Source organism: Haliaeetus albicilla, chromosome 5 (genome assembly GCF_947461875.1).
Source record: "Haliaeetus albicilla chromosome 5, bHalAlb1.1, whole genome shotgun sequence".
Lineage (NCBI taxonomy): Eukaryota > Metazoa > Chordata > Aves > Accipitriformes > Accipitridae > Haliaeetus > Haliaeetus albicilla.
Window position 1 is genome coordinate 18334914 of NC_091487.1, and position 23563 is coordinate 18358476.

Sequence of the window (23563 nt, forward strand, 5' to 3'; positions counted from 1 at the left end):
GGTGACTGTTTGACAGGAGAAAATTATGGATCCAATTCTGATCTGATGTGGGTGTAATCTGACTGACTTCAGTGTTGCTACACACAGGAGATTCAGTCCCATTTCTCTTTTCAATAATGTGAATAAAAGAAACAAAATTGCCTGGAGAACAAATAGAGAATAAATAGATGCACTCAGCCTCTGCTGGGGAATATGTATCTTGTCAGGAATCCTGCCTAGTGCCCTGAATTACTTAAACAAATGCTTAACTGTGAGAATTCACAGTGTCTTACCACTGGCATTGCTATGCTTGCTCAGTTCCAGGAAAACCAAAGCATTAGTGGAGGAGGACTTGCCTTTCCCTTATCTCTGCTCAGTTTGAATGGATGTGTGTCAGATTAAAATTCCTGGCTCTATTAGTGGTGATGCTTTCACACCATGTCATGAGTTGGAACTGGTTTTTACAGCTAGATGGTTTGTGGAAGTGACATTTGCATTCATTACATGGCAACCAGGCTTGAGACTTTGGGAACAACAACTGCATGTAATTTGGGGTTTTGTTGGTTAATAGAGAAGCTGACTGGCCATCTGCAGTTAGCCTGGAATAGTTTTGAACCACCATGGCCAAAGCAGCCTACTTGACACACTTTACATTGGTTTCTCTTTTGTGTCAGGGTTTGCTAGCTTTTATAAACTTTTATGTAAAGCCTTAAGTATATCTGTCCTCAGTTCTGCCCCAAGCCCTTTTCTTCAGCTCCTACTATGCTAGGTCATGGAACTTGTGGCACCCAGTGCTAAAGAAGTCTACTCTTATGCTGTAACTTGGTAGTTTTGTAAGAATTTAGTAAGTTTAGCAGCAACCTCAATAAGGTGAGACTTTATTTCCTTAGGAAATCAACGACTTCATTCATTTCACCTGGCTTAGATGATTGCACAAACAATATACAGCTTAAATATTTTTTTTAAATTTATTTTGGAATTACTTCTTGTCCTGCTCTGTTGTTTTGTTTCTGACTACCTACTCTAAAATAATCATTAAAATGATTTAGTAATAAATTTGTTAAATTGGGGTATGCTTTTAGTTCATGATAAATTGTTTTATGATTGTTGCTTAGCTCCCCAGTACATCTGCAAGAAAGAAAATTATCACCCTCATTAAGGCTATTATTCAATACATAGCTGTTCTGCAAAAACAGACAAACAGTCCCATTACAAGACTTTAGCTCAGTTGTTTTAATAGCAGTACTGGCCACTCCCGCGAGCCCTGGGACTGAAGGCTCCTGCGGCAACACACATAGCTGAGAAAAGGTGTATTTTGTTTGTTGCACCCCCCACAAGAATAATGAAAGAATATTGATTTATTACAGAAAGCAACACTGGTCTATATTCTGTTCACTTGACCCTGCTGTAAAACATAAAGATGAGGTTTTCGCATGAAGTTGTTTTTCCTAATTTATACAACCATTTTTCTGTTTTTCCAGATATTTGGAAGCCAAGCATGCCAAGTATTTCAGAGAGGTATCATTACAGAACAGCCTGATTACAATGTTTCTGAAAATGAAGTAGCAGCCCTACAACAAAGAGCCCTTTGCTAATTTTCAATACATTTCTGGGCTTGTCATCTTTCCAGATGTTATGCTCACAATAATTACTTTTACATACGATAGTGTCCTGGTGAACAAAGTCAACAACACACATCACAGCACTGAGAGGAAATGAATATTTCCTTAAGGCACTAAAGAAAGTGCCTTTTACAGGAAAAATACTGTCCTATTTGCAACTTTCACACAGAGTTGAGAAGAGCTTAGTACGAAAGTGTGAAACTACATTTGTTTTCAATCAGATCAGGAGTGTACCCTTGAAGTAAATCTCCTGATTGTCCCAATTTACTGTATTTTGGTTTGCAATTTACTGTATTTTAGTTTGCAACACAGAGCAGTCTTGCATCACACCAATGAGATTCCTTTGGTATAGAGCTGAACCAGAGGCACAAACTTAAAAGTGCTCCAAATAATAATGGGCGTTTAGTCCATGGGACCAAGTTAGAGCTAGTCTGAAACAGAACTTCCAAACACATATAGTGCAGACAGCCTACATGTCCTAGTCAATAAGCTGCACAGATAACACTTTTTTTGAGTTTAGACAGACTGGAGTCTGCAACTACACTGTCAGGAATCAGATCTAAGTGAGTGTAGTTAGTTGAATTTGATAGCTTTTCCACTTAGTCTTCCCTTTAAAAGTGTGGTAGTCAAGCATAGACCACTGCTCCACACGTTAGCTACTTCAGAACATGCCTGAACTTTCACTTGTGAAAAAAGTATCTCCTTACACAAAGCAATTAGTAGCTGACTGATCTAAAAAAATTATAACATCCCTGAAAAGCATGAATCTAATTGGCATACAGGATTTTCATAACTGTATTTATAGGAATTTGTATAAATCTCCAATTTAAGGTAACTTGAAAAATGGGAAAGGTTTTCTCTAATTTAAGTCTATCTGTAAAATGAGAAAGGCTTCCTGGAGTTTACTAGGGATTTCTATTTTTCTGGGTTTTTTTTGCTTTTGACAATGGTAAACTTAGAAGAAAAATAAGACATGTTCAGGCTGGCCTAGGAAGATTATTCCTGCAGATTTTTTTGGTGCTCCACTTCATCATTTTTAAATTACTTTTTAATCGTTTAAAATCTCTCTACTATTTTTCACTTAAAAAGAAAAAAGCCCAACTGTTTTTCCCCCCATATAAAGTGATTTTTAAATCACCTGTCCCCTTGGTCCTAATTAGGCTTTATATTTACAAAAATGTATTTACACCCACATATCATTACCAATATTAATTCAAATCTCGACCTGAAAATGTGTACAGTAACATACATACTGGGAGCTTTTTAATAATACACACAGCAAGTAAAATTCTGCTAGAAAGTGCTGTTGTTCATCAGACTTGAGACCGACCGTAAAACTTTAATACATGTAAATTAGCCAATCTGAAAGCCTAATTCATTTCTGAGCATGTACAGTATCCAAAACACAAGGGAGGAATGTAAATTTTTGTTCCAAGTATGGGACTCAACGTAGAAACAACTGAAATAAATATAACAAACTAGACCCATCGTGAATTTTCCATCAGAATTATTTTCCACTGAAAAATGCCTTTGTTGCAAAATAAAAAATTTCTGAGAAAATGGTTTTCAATTTGCTGTTAGGAAAATTAACACAGCAGTTGCCTCTCCACCCTCTTGGAAAATCCTTACTGATTTCAGCTCTGCAACTTTCCCTAGGAATTGTGGAGGCAAGAGACTCTCTGTGTTACCACACTAGAGACAGGATAAGTAGTGTGTAAAAAGGTATCCAAGAAGGCATAACCTTTGTCAGCCTTCCAAGTGGGCAGTTGACATACTAAAACATTTTTATTGCAATTCTCCTGCAACAGAGCCTTGGAAACAATTCTTTTTTTTTTTTTCTTGTGGAAAATACCGAGGTTTTACTTCTCATCTTCATCCAAAACAGACTGTTTTCCAAACTACTGACACTTTTCTCTGAAGTTCCGTTTCCCAGAATACAAGTTCCAAATTCCAGACCATGAGATCTGTCCAAAACAGCTCAGATTTCTATTTTCAGCCTGTGCCTTTACCACGCTTTGCATATTTGGATTTATGCCAATAATTTTCTCTTAAAGACACATTTTTGGTACAGTGGAAACTGGTATGGAAAAAAGAATTTGCTCCAGTATGCAGAAACAAGCTTCAATCTCAGAGTCACTATATGTTTACACAGGACAATATTCAACAACAACAAAATGTAACTGAGCAGAGGTAGTCCCCATACCTTGTTTGACTTGGTTGGATTTTGGCATGGTTAATTTTGATGTTTTAACCTTGCTGTCTACTCTATCTATGGGGTTTTTTACAGAGAACTGGGATTTACAGACGTCCTCAAGTCCCTCTTTACCCTTTCAGAATGAAGTGATGAGTTACTAAATTAAATCCTTGCTCACTTCTCTTCCAATTTATGCTGTGTATCCTTCTCCAAGGTAAAGCACACTCATTGCTCTTCTGGAGCACATTTTCCAGTTTAGTTTTCTAAAAAAGGAGTCTGGTTCATGAGCTCCAAGAACATGATGCAAATCAAAGTGCAGTACATGAGGACAACAGTGGGATGTGCCTCAGAAGCACACTTGTGTTCTGAAATAAAATTCTAAGGTAGATGTGCCATTATACAGGCAGTGGCAAGAGGAAGGTCTTCTAAAAAAGCATTTCAGAATACTACAGTTAGGTCCTGCTCTGAACTACCTTATTGGAAGAACTTCTCTCTTGCAACATCAAAGAAGCTATGGAAACTAGCTCTCTTCCTAAGTCAGCCACCTAAGTCATGTTTCCGAACTTTGGCAAAAGCACCCATAAAGCAGGCCAAAAAGAGAGTCTGAGGAACAACTACAAAGAAGGATCAAAATTCACAATAAATCTTACTTCAAACACATTAGGAGCAGGGAATCTGCTGGGTCCACTAGTGATCGGAGAATAAAGGAGCACTGAGAGAACATAGGGGCATTGCAGAGAAGCTAAAAGAACACTCTGCATCAGTGTTTGCAGAGACAGAAACCATAGAGGTTTCTACACAGAACTCTTTTCAGTCTCTAGCTCAACCTTGAGGACATACAACTCCATAGGGGATATAACAAAGAGCTACAGCATCCTGAGTGTTCAAGTGAGGTACATGGGGTTTGCTTTGTTCAATGTGTTTTCCAATAACAGACATTAAATGAAGCTAGTAGAAGCCAGATTCAAAGCAAGTAAAAGGAGACGGTTCTTCACACAACCATAAAACTCCTTCCCAAAGGATGTTGTGGGTGTTAAATGTTTGCAAAGATTCAATGAGAATTAGACAGGTTAATGAAGAAGAAATACATTAAGGATTTTTAAATACTCAGATATTACACCCAGTCCAGGAAGTTCCTTGAACTGAAAATAGCTGAAGGCCAACTTGTCCTGTTTCATTATTCCCCAAGCTTCTTCATAATGTCATGGTTGGAGTCAGAATATTGGGTGAGACAAACATTTGGTTTGACCAAGTACGAACATTTTTTACATTTTAGTAGATACTGTTAATTCCTTTTTGCTTCTATCCTACATGTTGCCTTTGTATTTTGGATCCGTACAAAAATGGGCAGGATTGCTAATCTCCTTTATTGCCATCTCATTTTAGCTCTGGGAATTATTATTCCCATTTTAGCTAACACCATCACGACTTATATAAAGCATCCATGGTCCAATCCTGTAAGAGAAGGAGTTCTTCATTTCTATGAAACCAGCAGGAGCTGAGAACACCGAGTATTTTAAAGGATCCTGAACATGTGACAGTGAATGGGATTTAAGCATCCATTAAGAGCTGCACAGAAACGCTTTTCTGAGTCTGGGCTCTAAAAGACTACTGAGCTATGCAGGGGCTTTTACACATCATTTTGTTGTCAACGTATGCCTTCTCAGTTTCATCCTGCTTTGTTCTGATCTGGGGGGGGTGTGTGTGTGTTTAAAAGTTTAATACCTGTTTCCAAACAACTGTACAGTAATCGAATTGTAAAGCATTAAATAAGCCTTTCTCTTGGAAGATAATCATCATGGCCTAAAGGTTAGGTCAAGAAAGAAATTCCTCATTTGAAGAGAAAGTTTATTCCTACACAGAAACCAAAGGCAAAGGCCGGTTTGTATGATACCATATGTAGTTTCCATAAAACCTATGTGTTGTCTCCTGTTTCAAGTTGGGCCTGAACCACACCCTGGGGGTGAATCTCTGGATGTTTGACATATGGGATCTAGGCTGGATGCTGTAGTTTCAGACTGTTTTCATATAACCACTTTATTCTCTATTTCTGTGAGCTAAAGCCCTGCATTTATTGCTGACCACTGCTGTTAATAGAGGATAAAAGACAACAATAAGCAAAACTCACAGATGGCAAATGATTACTAGGAAGCACTCAGAGATGATTTAGTGCTTTAAACTTCACTTACATTTATTTCTGCTTCAGAAAAAACTTGCTCTTGCAAAAGGATCTAGAATACACAATTTGAAGGAAGAAAGTCAAACCCCAAGGTAGGCTAAAAAAGGTGACTACAAAACAGTAGAAAAAAGGTTTGAGCCAATTCGTAGCCATTTCTGTTGCAGCTCTTAAAATACTGGAGTGAATTTTCTACTGCAAGGAGTTGACTTGGAAAGCCCTATTGGAAAGTGAAAGCCTATTCTTCATTGAGCTCTTTATAGTACTGAAAGAATACATGAACTTCTGATCTTTAGAATATGTATATGCTTTATTCCTGGCCTGAAAATATATCAAAAGAAAAACAGAGGGGATTCTGGGAAACTGCCTGCAAAGTACCTTTTCCCTAAAGCCAGTTTTAAATGTCAGGATTTTTCTAGGCTACTGATTGTGCCACAGTACTTAAACAACAACAAAGCATGATGCTGGTTCTTTACATTTTCTCCAAAGTTATTAAAGTGGTACTTCTGAAAGCAGAAATAAAAGAATTCTCCCTCAGAATATACGAGTTGAGCAATGAGAATCCAGCTAACAGATAATCATCTCCAGACAACAGGATTAACAAAACCTGAAGATAACAATGAGGATTTTAAACAATCATTACCACTTTTACGCAACTATTTGAGTTCATGTTGAACTTTTGCTCCATTCCAGTATGAATTGTATCATCAGTGGTTCCACTTTGGCCTGTTGCACCTCAGCTATCTTTAAAGGCTTTTGCAAAAAATGCAGAAAAACTGCATTTAAAAAAGGCCAATGGCATAACTAATAACTCCCTCCTTATTTCAAAGCATTTTGTCTGTTGTGAATGTCACACACTTAGGAAGATCTACTCCAGAATCTATTTTTTATTCATAAAGAAGTTGTCTGAATCTTAAACAAATTCAAATATAGTCTCCAGGTAATGTTTGTCACATGTTAAGATTTCTGCATTGTCCTGGAATGTAAGAAGAAACACATGATTGCACTGCCCTAATTAAAACTTGAATCCAAAAACTTGTTAACAACTCAGTTTAAAAAAATCTTCTTTGCCAACATGTGCATTGAATCCTGCATTTTTGAGATGGTTTGGGGAGATATTTTTGTTTTTTCAAAGCTGTTTATTACTGTTACTGTTATTATTGTTATTGTTATTATTATTATTAACAACATGTTCATGTGCACAAGCATATTGCTGACTTGGATCCACTTATTTCACCATACAATAAAAAGTTTTTTCATTATCTCATTATCAGGAGCCCATCTAATGGGCCTATCTTCAGTTAATCAGTTTGTTTCCATTCTTCACTGCTGATGAAAGTCCATAACTGCTGACTGCAAGAAGCTCCTGTAAGAGCACACAGTACAGTAACACATGAAAACATACAGTTTTATCCAGTCTTCACACAGTATGCTTCAATGTTTGTTCAGTCACAAACATCTCTTCTAAAATGATTGCAACTAAAGCGATGGGATCTCTAAGAAATTAGAATCATATACAACATGGAAAATTCTTCCTTCTTTTTCACTGCATGTGATATTAATTTATGCCAAATAATATTTGTGTTAAACAGTAACTGTGTGACAGATGACTACTGACTACATGTCTGTGAGGGGTGATCTAACCTCTGCTGTCCCATCTCCAAAGCATTTGGGGGAGAGTCAACCTGCAATGTGCTAAGGGCATCAATATAACAGTGTTGGTTATATACAGCCCTTCACGCCAAAGAGCTTCCAAAAAATTTCAAAAGGTGAATATTATTACATACTGCTATTCTAAGAATTTTAAACACTGTCAAAGATATTAAATGCTCTTTCTCCCCCTAAAACTTTTTTCCTTTTCATCCAAGAAGCCTCCCCTAGAGTCACTAAATCAAGTTATTGTATAATTATACTCCTAGCTGCCTCTGGCCTAGCAATCTCCAGCACGCCATTATTAACTGTTGACTTCAACATTAGTAGCAGTGCAGTGCTCATCGGGTTAGTCTGACGTTTTTTAATATAAACTTGCCTTACCTGCTTTCCCTTGCCTCTGGCAAACCAGCACTTCTACTGTTATTGTGCATGATGGCTGGAAAACACTTTCCTAAGATCTGCTTTTAGCCATGTAGCCTCCAGCCCAGTTTTACTGTCATCAAATCCAGCCTTCAGTCAGTCAAATCAATCCCCTTCCTCCTCTCTCCCCATATATGTTGTCTTTTCTGACAACTCAGCATTTGGCATTTTAATTATCTTCTGTTTCCTTACTATAAACACTTGGAAAATAAGCCTTACCTGGCAATGAAAAGGGAGATAGATTGTCCTGTTCATTTTCCTCCTCTTGGTTCACCACAGGGATATTCCCATTTTCAATATTTTCATGTCTCCCATTCTGAAGTGGTTTGCTTGAGCCATTGGCAGATTGGATTAACCGCTGACGCTGCACAGTGTCAAAGACAAAACTGCCATAGTTTAGAAAATATTGACTTTGTTAAATCTGGGTTTTGCTGTCTGTCCAGCCCCAGTCATGTGAGCCATGATGTTCCTCCACAAAGCTTTCCTTCCAGTCAGCAACAAACAAATCTATCTGTGGCCTCCCTGTCTTCATCAGGCCAGTGTTGACTATCCACATCAAAATTACTGGCAGGAGTCTTTCAAGCCATGATGGAGAAAGTTGTCATATCTGTTCTTCCGCATATTTTTTTTAATGAACGTTGTTATTCTGAAGCACTTCTTACTCAACAGTTCCCACTCAAACCAGCAATAGCACCATAATCTAGTGGTAACACTCAAGACATTTCTGCACTATTAGAGTTGGCTTATGAATGACTCATTACCCAGTATGTCTTCTATTCAGGTCCAACTCTTCTCCCTCCTTCTCATCCCCTTTCCTTGAGGTAAATGTAAAGGTCCTACTTACAATTTCAAAAGCAAGACTAACCCTTGTTGCCCTTGTCAGAGTATATACTTTCATGAAGCTCATCATTGTGCCTGCAGACATGTGTAAGACTGCTACAGTTCCAATACATAGTACAAGAATTACAGGGATAACTTCTAAACGTCAGGATATATACCCATTAATACACTGGACAATGTGAGATGTAACAGTAATTTCCTACTTTTATAAAAAAATAAATATTTTTAGCTTGTTAGAAGAGATAATGCAGGATCGATAATTGTTCTCTTTTTCATGACAAATTGTTGCAAATTCCTAAAAAGTGCTCTGAAACGCCTTGAAAAATAAAGTAACTGCACAACATACAAAAAAAATCTGAAACTAGTATTAACACACCGTAATTAAAAATAGAGAAAACTACTATTTGAACACTTTGCAAAAGTTTGGTGGTAAGAATACATGAGAACATAGATCCAAAATGCTCTCGTTTAGAGAATGCTTTTGCAGATGTTGAACTAGAAAGTATCAGCTCTCTGTGCACATATCCATTAAGACAGAATTTTTTTCTGATCAATGAATTGCCTTCAAAGCAGAACTTCTACAGAGTCACCTGCTGCTGTGTGCCCTATCTGATCTTCTGCTCTTGACTGTACGCCACCAAGCTGACTTTGTAATAAACATTTCACTGTTTTACTGTTAAACTGGACTTTTATTACAAATATATTAGTGCTGCTTTCTTTCACTGGGGTATTCACAATGCTGGGTAGACACATGAACTGTGTTATGATGTTCAAATTTTAGGAACTTGTTATGAGCATGGCTCTTTGGCAACCCCTCTCCCTCATAGTTATTTATTGCTTTCTTAATGAACCTACCTCATTAATGATGAGTCGGCTTGCCATCCGCATTCTGGTGCGTGGTCCAAACTTATTTGTAATCATAATCCGTAATCCAGCTTCAGGGAACCGGTATTTGGGGGGACTGGAGCAGATGATCTCATCTACCATCACAACACTGTTTTTGCCATACTGCTGCATGCCCTTCACTAATAATCACAACGGACAGAGTTAGCTGTGGAACTGATCTTACCACGCTTCCCATCACCCAGTCATTCTTTTCAGGCTCAGGTGGGGGTAATATTCATCTGAATGCTTGAATTTACAAGTGACTTTCCTGTAATATTTCTGCAGCCTGGTGAATCTGCTCAATCAGTTGTGCACTTCGTTGAGATCACATGCTAAAAACGGATTTCACTCTGCTAAGGTAGCTACCAACCCACTCTCAGATGAGTGGGAGCAGTTTTTACCCAGCCATTCATGCTGTAGTACCAGTTTTCTTTGCTCATGTCCCACTACAGTTTTGTAAGACTTCTCTAAAAGCACTTGCACTGTGACAGTGTAGATGGCACTCCTGAAACCTCTAAAGCTATCCCATTGGATCAAGGTGCTGCACATCCAGAAGTCCCTAATGTTGTGCTCACTCCTTTTGGAAATCTTCACTTTACCTTCACAGAATATTACCAGTATCTCTAACATGACAAGATTCAAAACGATGAAGAACAATTATCAGGAACAAATGTATGTTATAAGTAAGCCTTTGTTAATATAAAGGAATTTGTACCAAGGTTAAGAGTTTTTTTCTATCGTGTTAAGAACACAAATAGAGAGAAAAAATTATATTGGGAATCAACACAAGTACAGGCAAGGACTTTCAGAGCTCAACAACAAACTAATATTCTCACAAATGCTACAGACTACACATAGCAAGTAGAGCAAGGCTCAGCAGACAGGAGACATACCCATGTGGTGTTAGAAAGGAGGGCAGGAAATATGCATATGACTGTAATAAATATTAATTACTACATGTAATAATATGTATGGGGGAAAAAACCCAACAAAATTCTTTGCTGCTTGTTTTCTGCTTTGCTTACCTTGGCTTCACCCTCCCACTCCCCTTTTGCATTAAGTTACTTACATTAAGAAGAGGAAGAGAATTTAGGAGGTAGAAGTGAAAGATAAAAATTAGTGCATGGTTCCAGTCAGGAAGCAAAGGAGATCTAACAAAACATCCAACTCAAACAAAGGAATTAAAATGGACCTGTTCTAAACACACAGAATTCTACACCGGGTTTTTTTTGCATTGTTACAGTGTTGAAATATTTTTGTTTTTCAGGGAGAAGACTGGATCCATGCATGCATGTAAATCACATCATGCAATAAAGGCTTTGCTATCTCAAGCATCTTCTCACATATTTGAAGTTGAAGAGATATATATCCTTCTATTATCATTCAACAAGAAGACTAGCAAGCCTGTAAATCACCAGTAAACAGCTATATATTTTACCCTTTAGCATTTGAGTGTCTTGCTTTGTTTCACTAAAATGAATTTTCAATGAGTACACTGGGGTCACCTGAAGTGTCATAAAGAGATCTTTGGTTTCACAAAGAAATATGCCCTACTCAGAGAACCCACTCTGTAGTCTTGTCTTGCAGCGTAATACCTCTAATGGAGAATAGAACTAGTAGTAATTTTACATTTGGTAAACATAAAGGAGCAATTATCTTCCCACCCCCCGCCCAACATCTAAAACAGATTAACCTTGCTGAGTACTGCAGCTGATGATGCAAATAAGGAGCACATCCATTCCAACGACTCTTAGAGTGTAGCAGCTTTTCTGTGAAGGAATATAATAGCCAGACAAGCTTCCTAGGAACCAATCCTCACAGAAGAGGCTACCTTGGAACCGATCGTCACAGATGAGGACGCAACCATAGTAGCTTAACATTTGCTTTAGTTAGACAAAGAAAAAGAAATGTTTTACAGCAATCCTGGTAAGGCAAAAAGGCCAGATATCTTTTTAATAGTCTCATCAGATTAACTGCTCTGAAGTGCGTTTCTCCAGTGAAGTCTCCAAAGTACTTCTTTATCTTACAGTGTCATGAAAAACACAGAAGCACTGCAGTTACTCTGGAACTGTTTCTTAGAGCACTAAGGAGACAGTGACCAAACATACTCAGCTTTGATGAAATACCATGATAAAAAACTAAGCAATGATGTAGAATACATCATTATAAAAATATATGTAACTAACTGCAGCTGTTTTGACTTACTGCGGCACATTGCTCTTATATTTTCATAACAGCTCTTCAGTCTCCTCACTTCCTATGCCCATAAACATACATACCTTGGCCCCATATGGTACAAAAAGGCTCCACCTAGGAATTGAAAAAGTGATTTTCACAAATGTGAGACAGAGGAAAGCCTTTTTCGCTTCTCCTTTGTGATATTCCTTAGAAAAATATCTTCTGAGAACAGCTTTTCCTTTTAACAAACTGCCTAAACTTCCTGCTCACCGTGAAGGGTCATCACCAACAACCCTGTCAAAATCAACAGAAAGCTTCTTGCTGACTTTAGTTGACTCCTGATCAGGCCCTCAGAAACCCACTTTTTTCAAGTTTCTGGTTTTAGGCAGGAATCGAACCATGCCACCTGCTGGAAATTTGAGTCAACATAATAACAGCCAAGGGCAGTGAGCCACATTTGTACTTTTAAGACAGGAGCGTTATTCACAAAGTACAAATATTTCACCTTTACCTGTGTGTGTAGAACTCGCCCTTGAAATTGAATTTATCTTACTGTGAAAAGCTCTCCTTTTTCTCTCTGAAACTTGAGTAATGGACGCTTTTATATTGTACCACTGGAAGCTCTTCAAAGTAATACTTAGAAGCATAACAGAGAGCTGTGCAGCATGTGAACCCCCCCTTTTATCTGCACCTTGAGCAACAGACTAACCATCCTTGGTAGGAAAAAAGCTCCTCACCCAAAGCAACTGTTCTTTTTTGGGGAGTAATCAGACTTTCCTCCTGTGGAAAATCAGATTTAAGGTTAGACCTACAACTTGGTGAAGCCAAAGGAGGTTTCTCGGTGGATCCTGAAACATGCTAACCACTGGTTGGAGGCAAGGCAGAGGCCAGCTCTAGTTCTCTCCCTGGTACTAGCAGTGCTCCTGTTTCTGAAAGCTGCTGCTGGGGAAGGTGCAGCTCAGCTTGTGAAGCCAGCCAAGTGCCAACTAACAGCGAGTCACAGGTAGGTTATGGCACGTTTGACTCAAAAGGAGCGAGATGCAACAGGCAGCCATGTGATGATTTTCTAGGACAGCTTCTTGACACACAAAGCACCCATCTACAAAGCAGCTAGGCTAACACTGCCATCCTCCTCTCCCACTGCTCACTCCAAACCCTGGAACCTCCTTAGTCTCTTCTTCATGTCCTCTCTCATCCCAGGTAGGTTTGCCTGGGATAATATCTACACTCTCACACTTTAAACAATGGTCCCTCCAACGCAGCATGTATTTGTATAAGGCATGCTGGAGAAGACAAAGGGGATCTGACTCAAACTGCAGTCTCAGTGCATCTTTAAGGGAAATTGGAGAGAAATCTGCTATGGCCAGTTGTTAGTGGAGACACCATTCTCATGAGTCCAGATTTTTATTAACTTGCTCCTTTTCCTAGAAGTTCTGCATGTTCTTCACAAGCATTGAATAATCTTCACATTTCCTGAAAAGGAAATAGGTGGACAGGCAAGCAATCTGTGCCATCAACCCTTTACCACAGAGGGGCTACAGAAGAGAGCATGCAGGGAGATGACATCAGAGCCCAACAAATGCCTCAGAGGTAAAAACCACTAGTATCTGTGTTCTTTCACTGGATCACTCTTTTCCTGTGTCCCCACTTGAATACACAAGTAACAACTGCCATAGGAGGTATCCTCTGAACCTTGTATGTATGCAGTTCCACATCCAAGTGACAGACCTCACTATATCATAGTCAATGTTCACAAAAATTCATTGTAAAATGAGATCAAAGTATTTCAAAGACGTCCTCATTTAATTATGCTACAATGTCCTATGAGAAATAATTTTAAATACCTATTACACTGTTGTCTGAACACCATACCTGAGACCAGAGTATATGTGTGCTGTCATTGCATAAACCTGTAGTAAGTGACAGTACCTACCTTGAAGAGATCCCAGCCTAAACACTAAAAGCAGAAAAGAGTGGGATTCTCTGAGTCTGCTCTAAATTCCTGTTTGCCACTATTTGTTATTCCATGAGGACCTTTCCAAATGCTACCTACATTGCTGCTGAGCTCAGTCTCCTAGAATGGGAGATGTTTGCAAGGAACAAAGAACAAGGAGACCTCACTCGTTAAGAGCAGCCCAAGAGCTCACTAAGTTACATGGTTTGTGCTTTGAAGGTAGGAATGATTTTGCTCTACAGAGAAAAGAGGGAATGGAAGAGGGATAAGACAATGATAAAAACAGGCTTACAAAAAAGCCAAAAATACCCAGCTATGTTTGTTTACCTTCAGTACCAGAAGGTGGGTATCACCTTCTTCCCCTTTATGACAAAGACACAGAAAGCAAAGAACCTGCATTTCTTAATTTTACATATGTGCTTGGCAATGTATGCAGAGCTATTTAGGCATGTGAAAGTCAGTCTTCTGAGGATCTGAACTCAACACATAATCCCTCTTGCCCACTGATCTGCCCCGACCTTTACTTCAACACCCAAGTCTCAGCTTCTAGTTCCAAACTAATTTCTGAAGTGACAATTACTTTCTTCCTGGCAAAAAAAAAATAGATTTCTTTCACAGTGTTGTAATTCATCACTGAACAGAAAATAAAAAGGGAGCAAAATTGCCAATGTGCAAAGCAGCTTGTTTTCAAAATATAAAAAAAAAAAAAAAAAAGAAATTGATTGGGTTTTTTTCATCTGGCAGTCTGACTCCTGAATTGTGAAGTTAACCCCCAAAAATTCCTGCTTATGATTGAACAGTAACACTGTTTTGATCCACATTAAAGAAATAAAAAGGATATTCTGGGAACTATTCTTTTTTCAAGTCCTGTCTGCTCAGCCTTACCTTTCCATAGTAATGGAATGGACGGGTCATCACAACTAGAGTCATAACATTTATTACCATCTTCTAGCTCATTGTTGACTGCGTCACCATTTCCAACATTCTTGCTTTTAAGGCTGAAGAAATTTTGCATCCTCACATTGTACCTGAAAGTGCAAGGGTAAGGTCTGAAAAGGTTGGATTGTTGCATTTCCTCGCCAAACTTTTAAGCATCTGAGAACAACTTATGCAGGCAACCGGTAAAGCCTAGATGCATGTTCTCTGACAACTAACAGGAAGTTAAGAGAAAGGACTATCCAATTCAGTGGCAAGCTGATAGGAAAGCAAGGGCTGCACCTATCTCTCATGAGATACAGCAAACTGCAAAAAGACACTAGTGCAGATTTAATGAAGGCAAAACACTGGAGCTGCGGATTTCGGAGCCAGGGCATTCACTATACAAAAGCTTCTTTCCTCCTGCATCGGCTTGCAATTCACCTTGCTGTTTCTCTCAGTACTGTGTTCCTCATGGCAGGTGCTTGAGCATTTCTGTGACTGTTGACCATACCTTTCTAGAGAAGGAATGCATCTATTTTAGCACTAGGGTGGAATCTAAAAGAGTTGTCAATGAACTCTGCTAAGACCTGATGTAGGAGAAAAGGGAGGCTGAAGTTTCAAAAATGGTGATTTGGGCGGGGAGGGGACCAAGGGATAAGTCTAAGCAACTTGCAGTAGAAGGGTGGACTCACAGACCCTTGCAGTAACAGTCAGACCTCTGACTCTCCTGTCAAAGGCAGTGACGCTACAGAAGAAGGATGTCAGTATAAAATCTGGTATGAGATGGTCTGAAAATAAATACATGCTTAGCAGTCTGTCTAATGTTCTTTGACCTTGTTCTCCAGAGGTTACAAAATACGTGTAATAGCTGACATGCTGTGTGCTTACAATCCAGAGTACCCAGTGGACTTTTTCATGCATCTTTGTATAAATGACATTTTCTCTCAACTTCTTCTGAAAGCTACTTTACCTCAGTGCACTGTGAAAAGTATGCCTGAAAATATTTGCTGTTGACTGAGCACAAATCTAGAGCAAAACTGATTAAGCATGAAAAAGCAAGGGATCTTACACAGAAACATGACTGGCTGTATTGTCCTCAGCAGGAAGGCCAAGGACAAAACTACACCAAAAGAATGATGGTCAATTAACACCTAAAGGGCATACGGAAGAGAAAAGCACTTACTTCATGATAAGTATGTAGAATGAATACATAATGATGAGTACAAGGCTTTCCCACCTCAAAGAGACAAAAAAACCCCCAGTGTTAAAAGGCCATTCAAACAGCTGTATGCTTTACAAGTTTTATTTAAGGGTATGCATTAAACACCTAGTACAAGTCACACTTGTGTACACAGGATTCACATCACTAAGATTAGACTGTGTCTCAGCAGAATCGGGGGGGGAAGCAGACTCTCAAGTTCCAATAAACATGCAAATAAAATGTAATGCATATATTTCAGAAATATGCTATGCAGACTGAAACCATCAGTACCCTTTGAGTATCGTAATGCCAAGGCCTTTTGTCATTTCAGTGCTGAAGCACAGGCCAGGCACTCTGAGAGGACTCTTTTACAAGATGCTTATTATCTTCCACTAGGATTCCAACTTGGACTGTTCTTTGGGACACCTAGCATTCCCATTAATGTTAACAGCCAGATTCAGAGCAGCAGAACCTTGGTTACTCTCTCTGCACGTGAGTCCTCTGGCCTTACATACAGCCTATTTACTTCATTAATGTTTCCAGGTTCTTAAACTTTCTTTTAGTTTTCCCTCATCATCATAAAAAATATAACCAAATAAAATACGTAGGATTTCCTAGGTGTCAAATCCAGCTCATGTATGAACGAAAGCTCATTAGCTCATTACACTGTAACTCTATTTACTGATCCTTCTCATGGCAACTACAGGACTGTAGGGAATAACTTACACAACTTACCATTCTATTTTCTCATCATATATGAACTAGAAGAAGGGGGGAAAAAAAAAGGAAACACATAAATTGACCATTTCTCTGATCTATCTTGAAAAATGGTCAAATTCATTTAATAAATATCAGTCATATCTAGCCAGAAGCGACTTGAGTTTTGACCCTTTCTAACCAGAACATTCACTGTATGGATTGCGCCCCTCACAAAGTACAAATCTTGTGAACAAGACTTGGATCCCTCTTAGTGATTATTATAAATACTATTTAGTAAAACAGTGTGAGCATGTGAAACACAGACAAATATGCACACATGTACCCACATGCTATGCTGTGGAAATGACAGCAAAGTCATGTATTCTGAAGAGATGTAGCTCTGAGTCCTTTTAATAGCTAGACTAGTTTTAGCAGAAAAGACAGTCATTTTACTTCTGCTTTTAAGCCAAGTGGTTATACACATTTTACTCCACATTATGTTACTCCTGTAACTGAACAGGCAGCTAGTGATCCATATTCCTTACATTCAAGAACTACTACACTGTTCCAGATGGACAAAGTGGTATCTCACCTGTGCTCTATTTAGAAAAATTTACCGAGAATCTGTGAAATAAAATTACTGTGTAGAAGCAAGAAACAGGCACCTTCCCTATTTAAAACAGAGGTGCAGCTCAAAATTTTTTATCTCCACAGCAAGCAGTCCCCTAGGTCAGAAGAGAGTGCTAACAGCACTGTGTAACAGTAGACTGCTAGCCTGCAGAACTTTACAGACTGTAGGTACAACATGAATGGATATTGATGGTCATGATGGACACATACTCTGTGGGGCTGTATGAAGTTTTCATATTTGGACCATATTGTGCAGCTGAGCCCTCACTTCTGGATATCACTAGAACTAACTAGGAAAATAATTGTTTACCACTGTATACCAATGGTCAGCAGGCTGGTCCTCCAAAAATTCAAGCAATGAAACACATTAACTGGTAAGAGAACTACTTACAACAATAAGTACGATCACAGATATTGTGTAGTACACAGAGTCCCGGAACACAGCCCACTGGGTGAGACAAACCACCTGAAAAATATCACACCTTCAGCCAACAAAAATATGCCATTTTAAAGACAAAACAAAGGCCTCTATCTTGCAATCACTTAGGTGTGTGAGTAGAATTATTATTAGCAACGATTCTGGAACCAATCACAGTTTTATGCTAACAAAGACATATCAGTCTGTTAGACAATGGATCTATAACAACCACCAGTAATAAAAATCATATAGAAATTTCCATTAATGAAATACATTTCTTACTAATGATATTTTAATTGGTCATAATTTCAACTGTAAACTACAATTCTTTGTACTGCAGCAAATCAATAGTTCCCACTTCGTTATATTTGTGGATATATCGGATTTAATACCTGAAAAAAATATGATACACAGTCTACCATCTACTGAGTAGATGGACTGAATCTCATGCTTGTGTCCTAGATTCTTTGACCACCATCAGTACACCAGGAAGGATCAGCAAATGCACTGATCAGTTGACTGTGAACACAGTATTGTATGAAGAGGAACCGGAACCAGTTTCCTCTGTATGCTACATGTTCAGAGTGCTGAAACTACAGCTGAACTTTCTGGAAACAATTGCTGTTTGTAAATAATTTGTAAATTCTTTACAACATTTGACATTTTTCACAATGCTAGTTCATTTTTGGTTTTGACTAATACTCTTTTTTTCTCTTTTTTTTTTAAATATTTGCTCATGGAAGCCCTCAAATTGTAAGAAATTGAACTCCATAAAGGTAAATATCTTACTAACCTGTCCTGCAAACATTCCACAGACACCAACAATGCACAGGATGTTGAAAACTGCTGAACCGACAATGGTCCCTACTCCTACATCTCCGTGAGTGATAAATACACCTGCAGAGGGAGCAAAACACGTTTTATTACCTCTGTCATTTCATTTTAGGTCACATGCAATTACTTAGAACAGGCACAACATGAGAACAAAAGATGTTTGAAAGTTTAACCAAAACCTGTTTCATAATAAATGCTCACTTCTCTGTGGAATATTTTGTGCTTTTAGTCTAGCTAGCAGCTCCCCATTTTTGGCTTAACATCTCTACATATGTATTTTTATTAAAAGTAAATGATTTCTTAGCTAGTTAGTTCAACAGTAAGTCCTGTATTTCACAGCTTGGTTGTGAGTGGTGCAGTAATACATTCAAATGAACACAAAACATCTCCAGTCACATCAGGAGCATGGAATTTATTTCAAACAGTATAATAAACCACATAAGCCTTTCTCCCAGTATTTAATATTTAGTGTGTTCTTCCTTGCAATGTCTTATGGGAGTAACAGATTCTTCCCTTAAAAAACTGGTAGCTGCTTTGGGTGCAGTAATGCGTGCCTTTTGACTCGAACAGACAACCAGGATTCAGACTTAACCTGTTCTAGTACCAACTTTCAGATTTCCATTAGTACTGAACCCACCTATGCCTCAGATACCTATCTGTAACATAATTGTATCAGAATGACAAAAATTAACGGCTGGAATGGACCTCCAGGGATTATCTAGTGTAATCTTCAGCACTGAGACAGAACCAAAGATAACATGAATGCACTACAGAGCTGTATCTACTTGCACTTTAAATCTTTTGCTAAAAGGAGCCTTAAGGGCTTACTCACTGCTTTTTAATAAGTTGGACATGAGGTTATAGTGCATTCCTTTAGACTGTATTTCCCTGAAGTTTGTAAAAATGTCAGTTGGGATAGTAGCAGAAAGCCTACTAAGGCTTTACTAAAGACAGATTTATCAAATTTAAGCCACCATGCTGCTAGAAAGCTACAACCTAGTTGCCATTACTGAAACGTGGTGGGACAAATCTCATTACTGGAGTGTGGCTATCAATGGCTACAGGCTGTTCAGAAGGGACAGGTGAGGAGAGAGGGGCAGAGGGTTGCCCTGTACATCAAGAAACAGATAGATTGTGAAGAGCTTGTCTCTGAAGAATACCCACGAGCAGGTTGAAAGCTTATGGGCAAGAATTAGAGACCAAGGCAACAAAGGAAACCTTGTGGTTGTGTCTACTACAGGCCGCCCAATCAAGGGGAGCCTACTGACAAAGCCTTACTCCAGCTACAGGAGGCATCGTGCTCGCAGGCTCTCTTCCTGCTGGGGGACTTCAACCACCTGACGTCTGCTGGAAAAGGAGCATGGGGAGCTGTACACAATCCAGGAGACTCCTGGAGTGCATTGAGGATAACTTCTTAAGCCAGGTAATAGACAGCCCTACCAGAGGGGATGCAATACTGGACCTGTTGGTCACCAACGCAAATGAGCTAACTGGTGACATCAAGACTGGAGGCAGCTTGGGCTGCAGTGATCATGCACTGGTGGAGTTTGCAGTCCTGAGGGATATGGGTCAAAGAGTAAAGTCAGGACCCTGAATTTTAGGAAGGTAAATTTCTAGCTGTTCAAGGAGTTAGTGAGTAAGACTCCCTAGGAAACTGCCCTCAGGGACAAGGGAGCAGAACAGAGCTGGCAGATCTTGAAGGACACTTTCCATAGAGTGCAAGAACTCTCAATCCCCAGGTGTAAGAAATCAGGAAAGGAAGGCAAGAGACTGGCATGGATGAGTCGACGTTTGCTGGTCAAACTAATGGGAAAGAAGGAAATACACGGGCAGTGGAAGCAGGGACAGGTATCCTGGGAAGAGTACAGGGATGCTGCCTGGTTGTGTAGGGATGGGGTCAGGAATGCCAAGGTGCAGCTGGAGCTCAAGTTGGCAAGCGATGCAAAGAATACTACAAAGGGCTTCTGTAGGTATGTCAGCCAGAAAAGGAAGGTCAAAGAAAGCATAAACCCTCAAGATGAGCAAGACTGGCAAACTGGTAAAAATGGACAAGGAGAAAGCTGAGGTACTCAACAACTTTTTTGTCTCAGTCTCTACTGGCAACCTCTCTTACCACACCTCTTGAGTGGATGGACCACAAGACAGGGACTGGGGCAGCAAAGTCCCTCCCACTGTAAGAGAGGATTGGGTTCATGACCACCTGAGGAACCTGAACATACATAAGTCAGGGGGACCTGACAAGATGCATCCCAGAGTCCTGAGGGAATTGGCTGATGTAGTTGCCAAGCCACTCTCCATGGTATTTGAAAACTCGTGGCAGTCAGGTGAAGTCCCTGGTGACTGGAAAAAGCAAAACGTTGCACTCATTTTTAAAAAGGGTAGAAAGGAGGACCCTGGGAACTACCAACCCTTCATGCTAAGGCACAGGGAGGACAGGGAGGTGATTCGAGACAGCCAGCATGGCTTCACTAAGGGCAAGTCCTGCCTGACCTAGTGGTCTTCTATGACAGAATGACTACATCAGTGGACAAGGTAAGAGCTACGGATGTCGTCTATCTGGACTTCCGTAAGGCCTTTGACACAGTTCCCCACAACATCCTTCTCTCTAAATTGGACAGATATAGATTTGATGGTGGACTGTTTTTTTGATGAGGAATCGGTTGGATGGTTGCATCCAGAGGGTAGTGGTCAACAGCTCAACGTCCGGATGGAGATGGTGATGAGTGGTGACCCTTAGGGGTCCATACTGGGACAAGTACTGTTTCATATCTTTATCAATGACATAGTGGGATCAAGTGTATCCTCAGCAAGTTTCCAGACAACACCAAGCTGCGTGGTGCAGTTGACATGCCCGAGAGACGGGATGCCATCCAAAGGGATGCGGACAAACTTGAGAAGTGGGCCCATGTGAACCTCATGAGGTTCAACAAGGCCAAGTGCCAGGTCCTGTACATGGGCCAGGGCAATGCCCAGTATCAATACAGACTGGGGGATGAAGGGATTGTGAGCAGCCCTGCAGAGAAGGACTTGGGGGTACTCATGGATGAAAAGCTGGACATGAGCTGGCAATGTGTGCTCACAGCCCAGAAAGCCAACAGTATCCTGCACTGCATCAAAAGAAGCACGGCCAGCAGGCCAAGGGAGATGATTCTCCCCCTCTAGTCCACTCTGGTGAGACCCCACCTGAAGTACTGTGTTCAGCTCTGGAGTACTCAGTACAAGAAAGACATGGACCTGCTGGAGCAGGTCCAGAGGAGGGCCACAAAAATCATCAGAGGGATGGAACACCTCTCCTATGAAGAAAGGCTGAGAGGCTTGGGGTTGTTCAGCCTGGAGAAGAGAAGGCTCTGGGGACACCTTACTGAGGCCTTTCAATACTTAAAGGGGGCTTATAAGAAAGATTGGGAAAAACTTTTTAATAGGGCCTGTTGCGATAGGATGAGGGGTAATGGGTTTAAACTAAAAGAGGGTAGATTTAGACTAGATATAAGGAAGAATTTTTTTACGATGAGGGTGTGAGACACTGGCACAGGTTGCCCAGAGAGGCTGTAGATGCCTCATCCCTGGAAGCATTCAAGGTCAGGTTGGACAGGGCTCTGAGCAACCTGATCTAGTTGAACATGTCCCTGCTTATTGCAGAGAGGTTGGACTAGATGACCTTTAAAGGTCCTTTCCAACCCAAACTATTCTATGATTCTATGAAATTTGCTGCTTTCCCCCTTCTCTACCAGTGTAATCCTGTGTCCTTCCTTCTCTTAATAGGAACTGCTTTTGGCATTTAGACTTCCTCTCTATACCAATAATCTTTAATATTTCAGAGATTACTTCAAATAATTCTGTAAGTAATATACACCATGTCCTTCTGCCTTGAGCAGATCTGACTTATCTATACATTAATTTGTTCTTTTCCCATGTTCCTTGTTCTCCTACTTCCTTGCTAAAATTAATTCCCTTTATTTGTGAAGAAAGAAGCCGAAGAGGCATCAAATATCTCAAATTCTCTCTCAGGGGACTGCAATAAATCTCTTCTTTTACTTCCTGTGTTGAGAATCAGCCATTCCTCTTTGTGTTTTGAGAGGAGATTCACAGTTTCATGAGATATTTTGAGTAGTTAATTATACCATGAACCACAGACTAGCTGACAGCTGCAATTGCTGATCATAAATTGACAGAAGAATGGTAGCACTTTTGGATACCTCTGCTTGAACTGCTGCTGATTTTTTAACAGCAGATCTCATAAAAGCTAGTGTGTGGGCTCCATACCTATAACAGATGCAAACAGTTCTGGAGTGGAGCTCCCTGCTGCCATGAATGTGGCTCCAGCAACATCTTCACTCAAATGTAGTTTCTGGAAGAAAAGCATTGGTAATTTCAGCACTGCTACTGTATTTACATTGCACAGTTCTACAGCTGCAAAGATATAAGCTCTTCATTTTCTGGCCACAGTGCTGTTAAAGGATGAACAGTCACTATGATACAAAATTAGACACTGCCTTTTGAGAAGGCAAATATACTTTGGGCAAGAAAAATGTTTATACCCTAACTCAATGAAGTATCAGATAAAATTACCTACTTATACATTACTGAATAGCCAATTGTGGCTTACATGTAGCTGATTAGAGAAAAGTATCTCTGCAGATTCAAAAAGGTTGTAAACATCTCAAATTGTTTTCATTAATTTACTTTTGGAACTCTAAACACAATCATTCAAGAATTAAGGGCAATTCTTGGGGCTTCTAAAATTTGAAAACAAAAATCCATAAGAGAAAAATATAACCTCTGTGAATAAATCTTACAAACAGCAGGGCTGATTCTGGCTTCACTTTACAACTGTGTTAATCAAAAGTGAGTCTGCTGACACAGGCAAAATAAGTCCAATTAGACACAGAGAGGCCTGTGTACTGAAGACAGGTCTACTTTTATGACAGTGTCTCTTAAGCTCTAATAGGATATAGATAACTT

General features: G+C 39.6%; 1 protein-coding gene across 2 annotated transcripts in view; it reads right to left on the reverse strand.

Moving 5' to 3' along the window:
* The window catches only part of SLC24A4 (solute carrier family 24 member 4), a 98141-nt gene that overhangs the window by 15685 nt on the left and 58893 nt on the right, over nt 1-23563 (reverse strand). The window contains exons 5-12 of one of the 2 annotated variants that reach the window (XM_069783597.1): nt 22865-22949; nt 18561-18664; nt 17741-17815; nt 16756-16781; nt 16003-16056; nt 14787-14929; nt 9740-9909; nt 8264-8408 (exon numbers count right to left, since the gene is read on the reverse strand). In XM_069783597.1, coding sequence (XP_069639698.1) covers nt 8264-8408; nt 9740-9909; nt 14787-14929; nt 16003-16056; nt 16756-16781; nt 17741-17815; nt 18561-18664; nt 22865-22949 — 802 coding nt within the window. The remainder of the gene's footprint in view (nt 1-8263; nt 8409-9739; nt 9910-14786; nt 14930-16002; nt 16057-16755; nt 16782-17740; nt 17816-18560; nt 18665-22864; nt 22950-23563) is intronic. The other variant, XM_069783598.1, reaches the window with a different exon arrangement.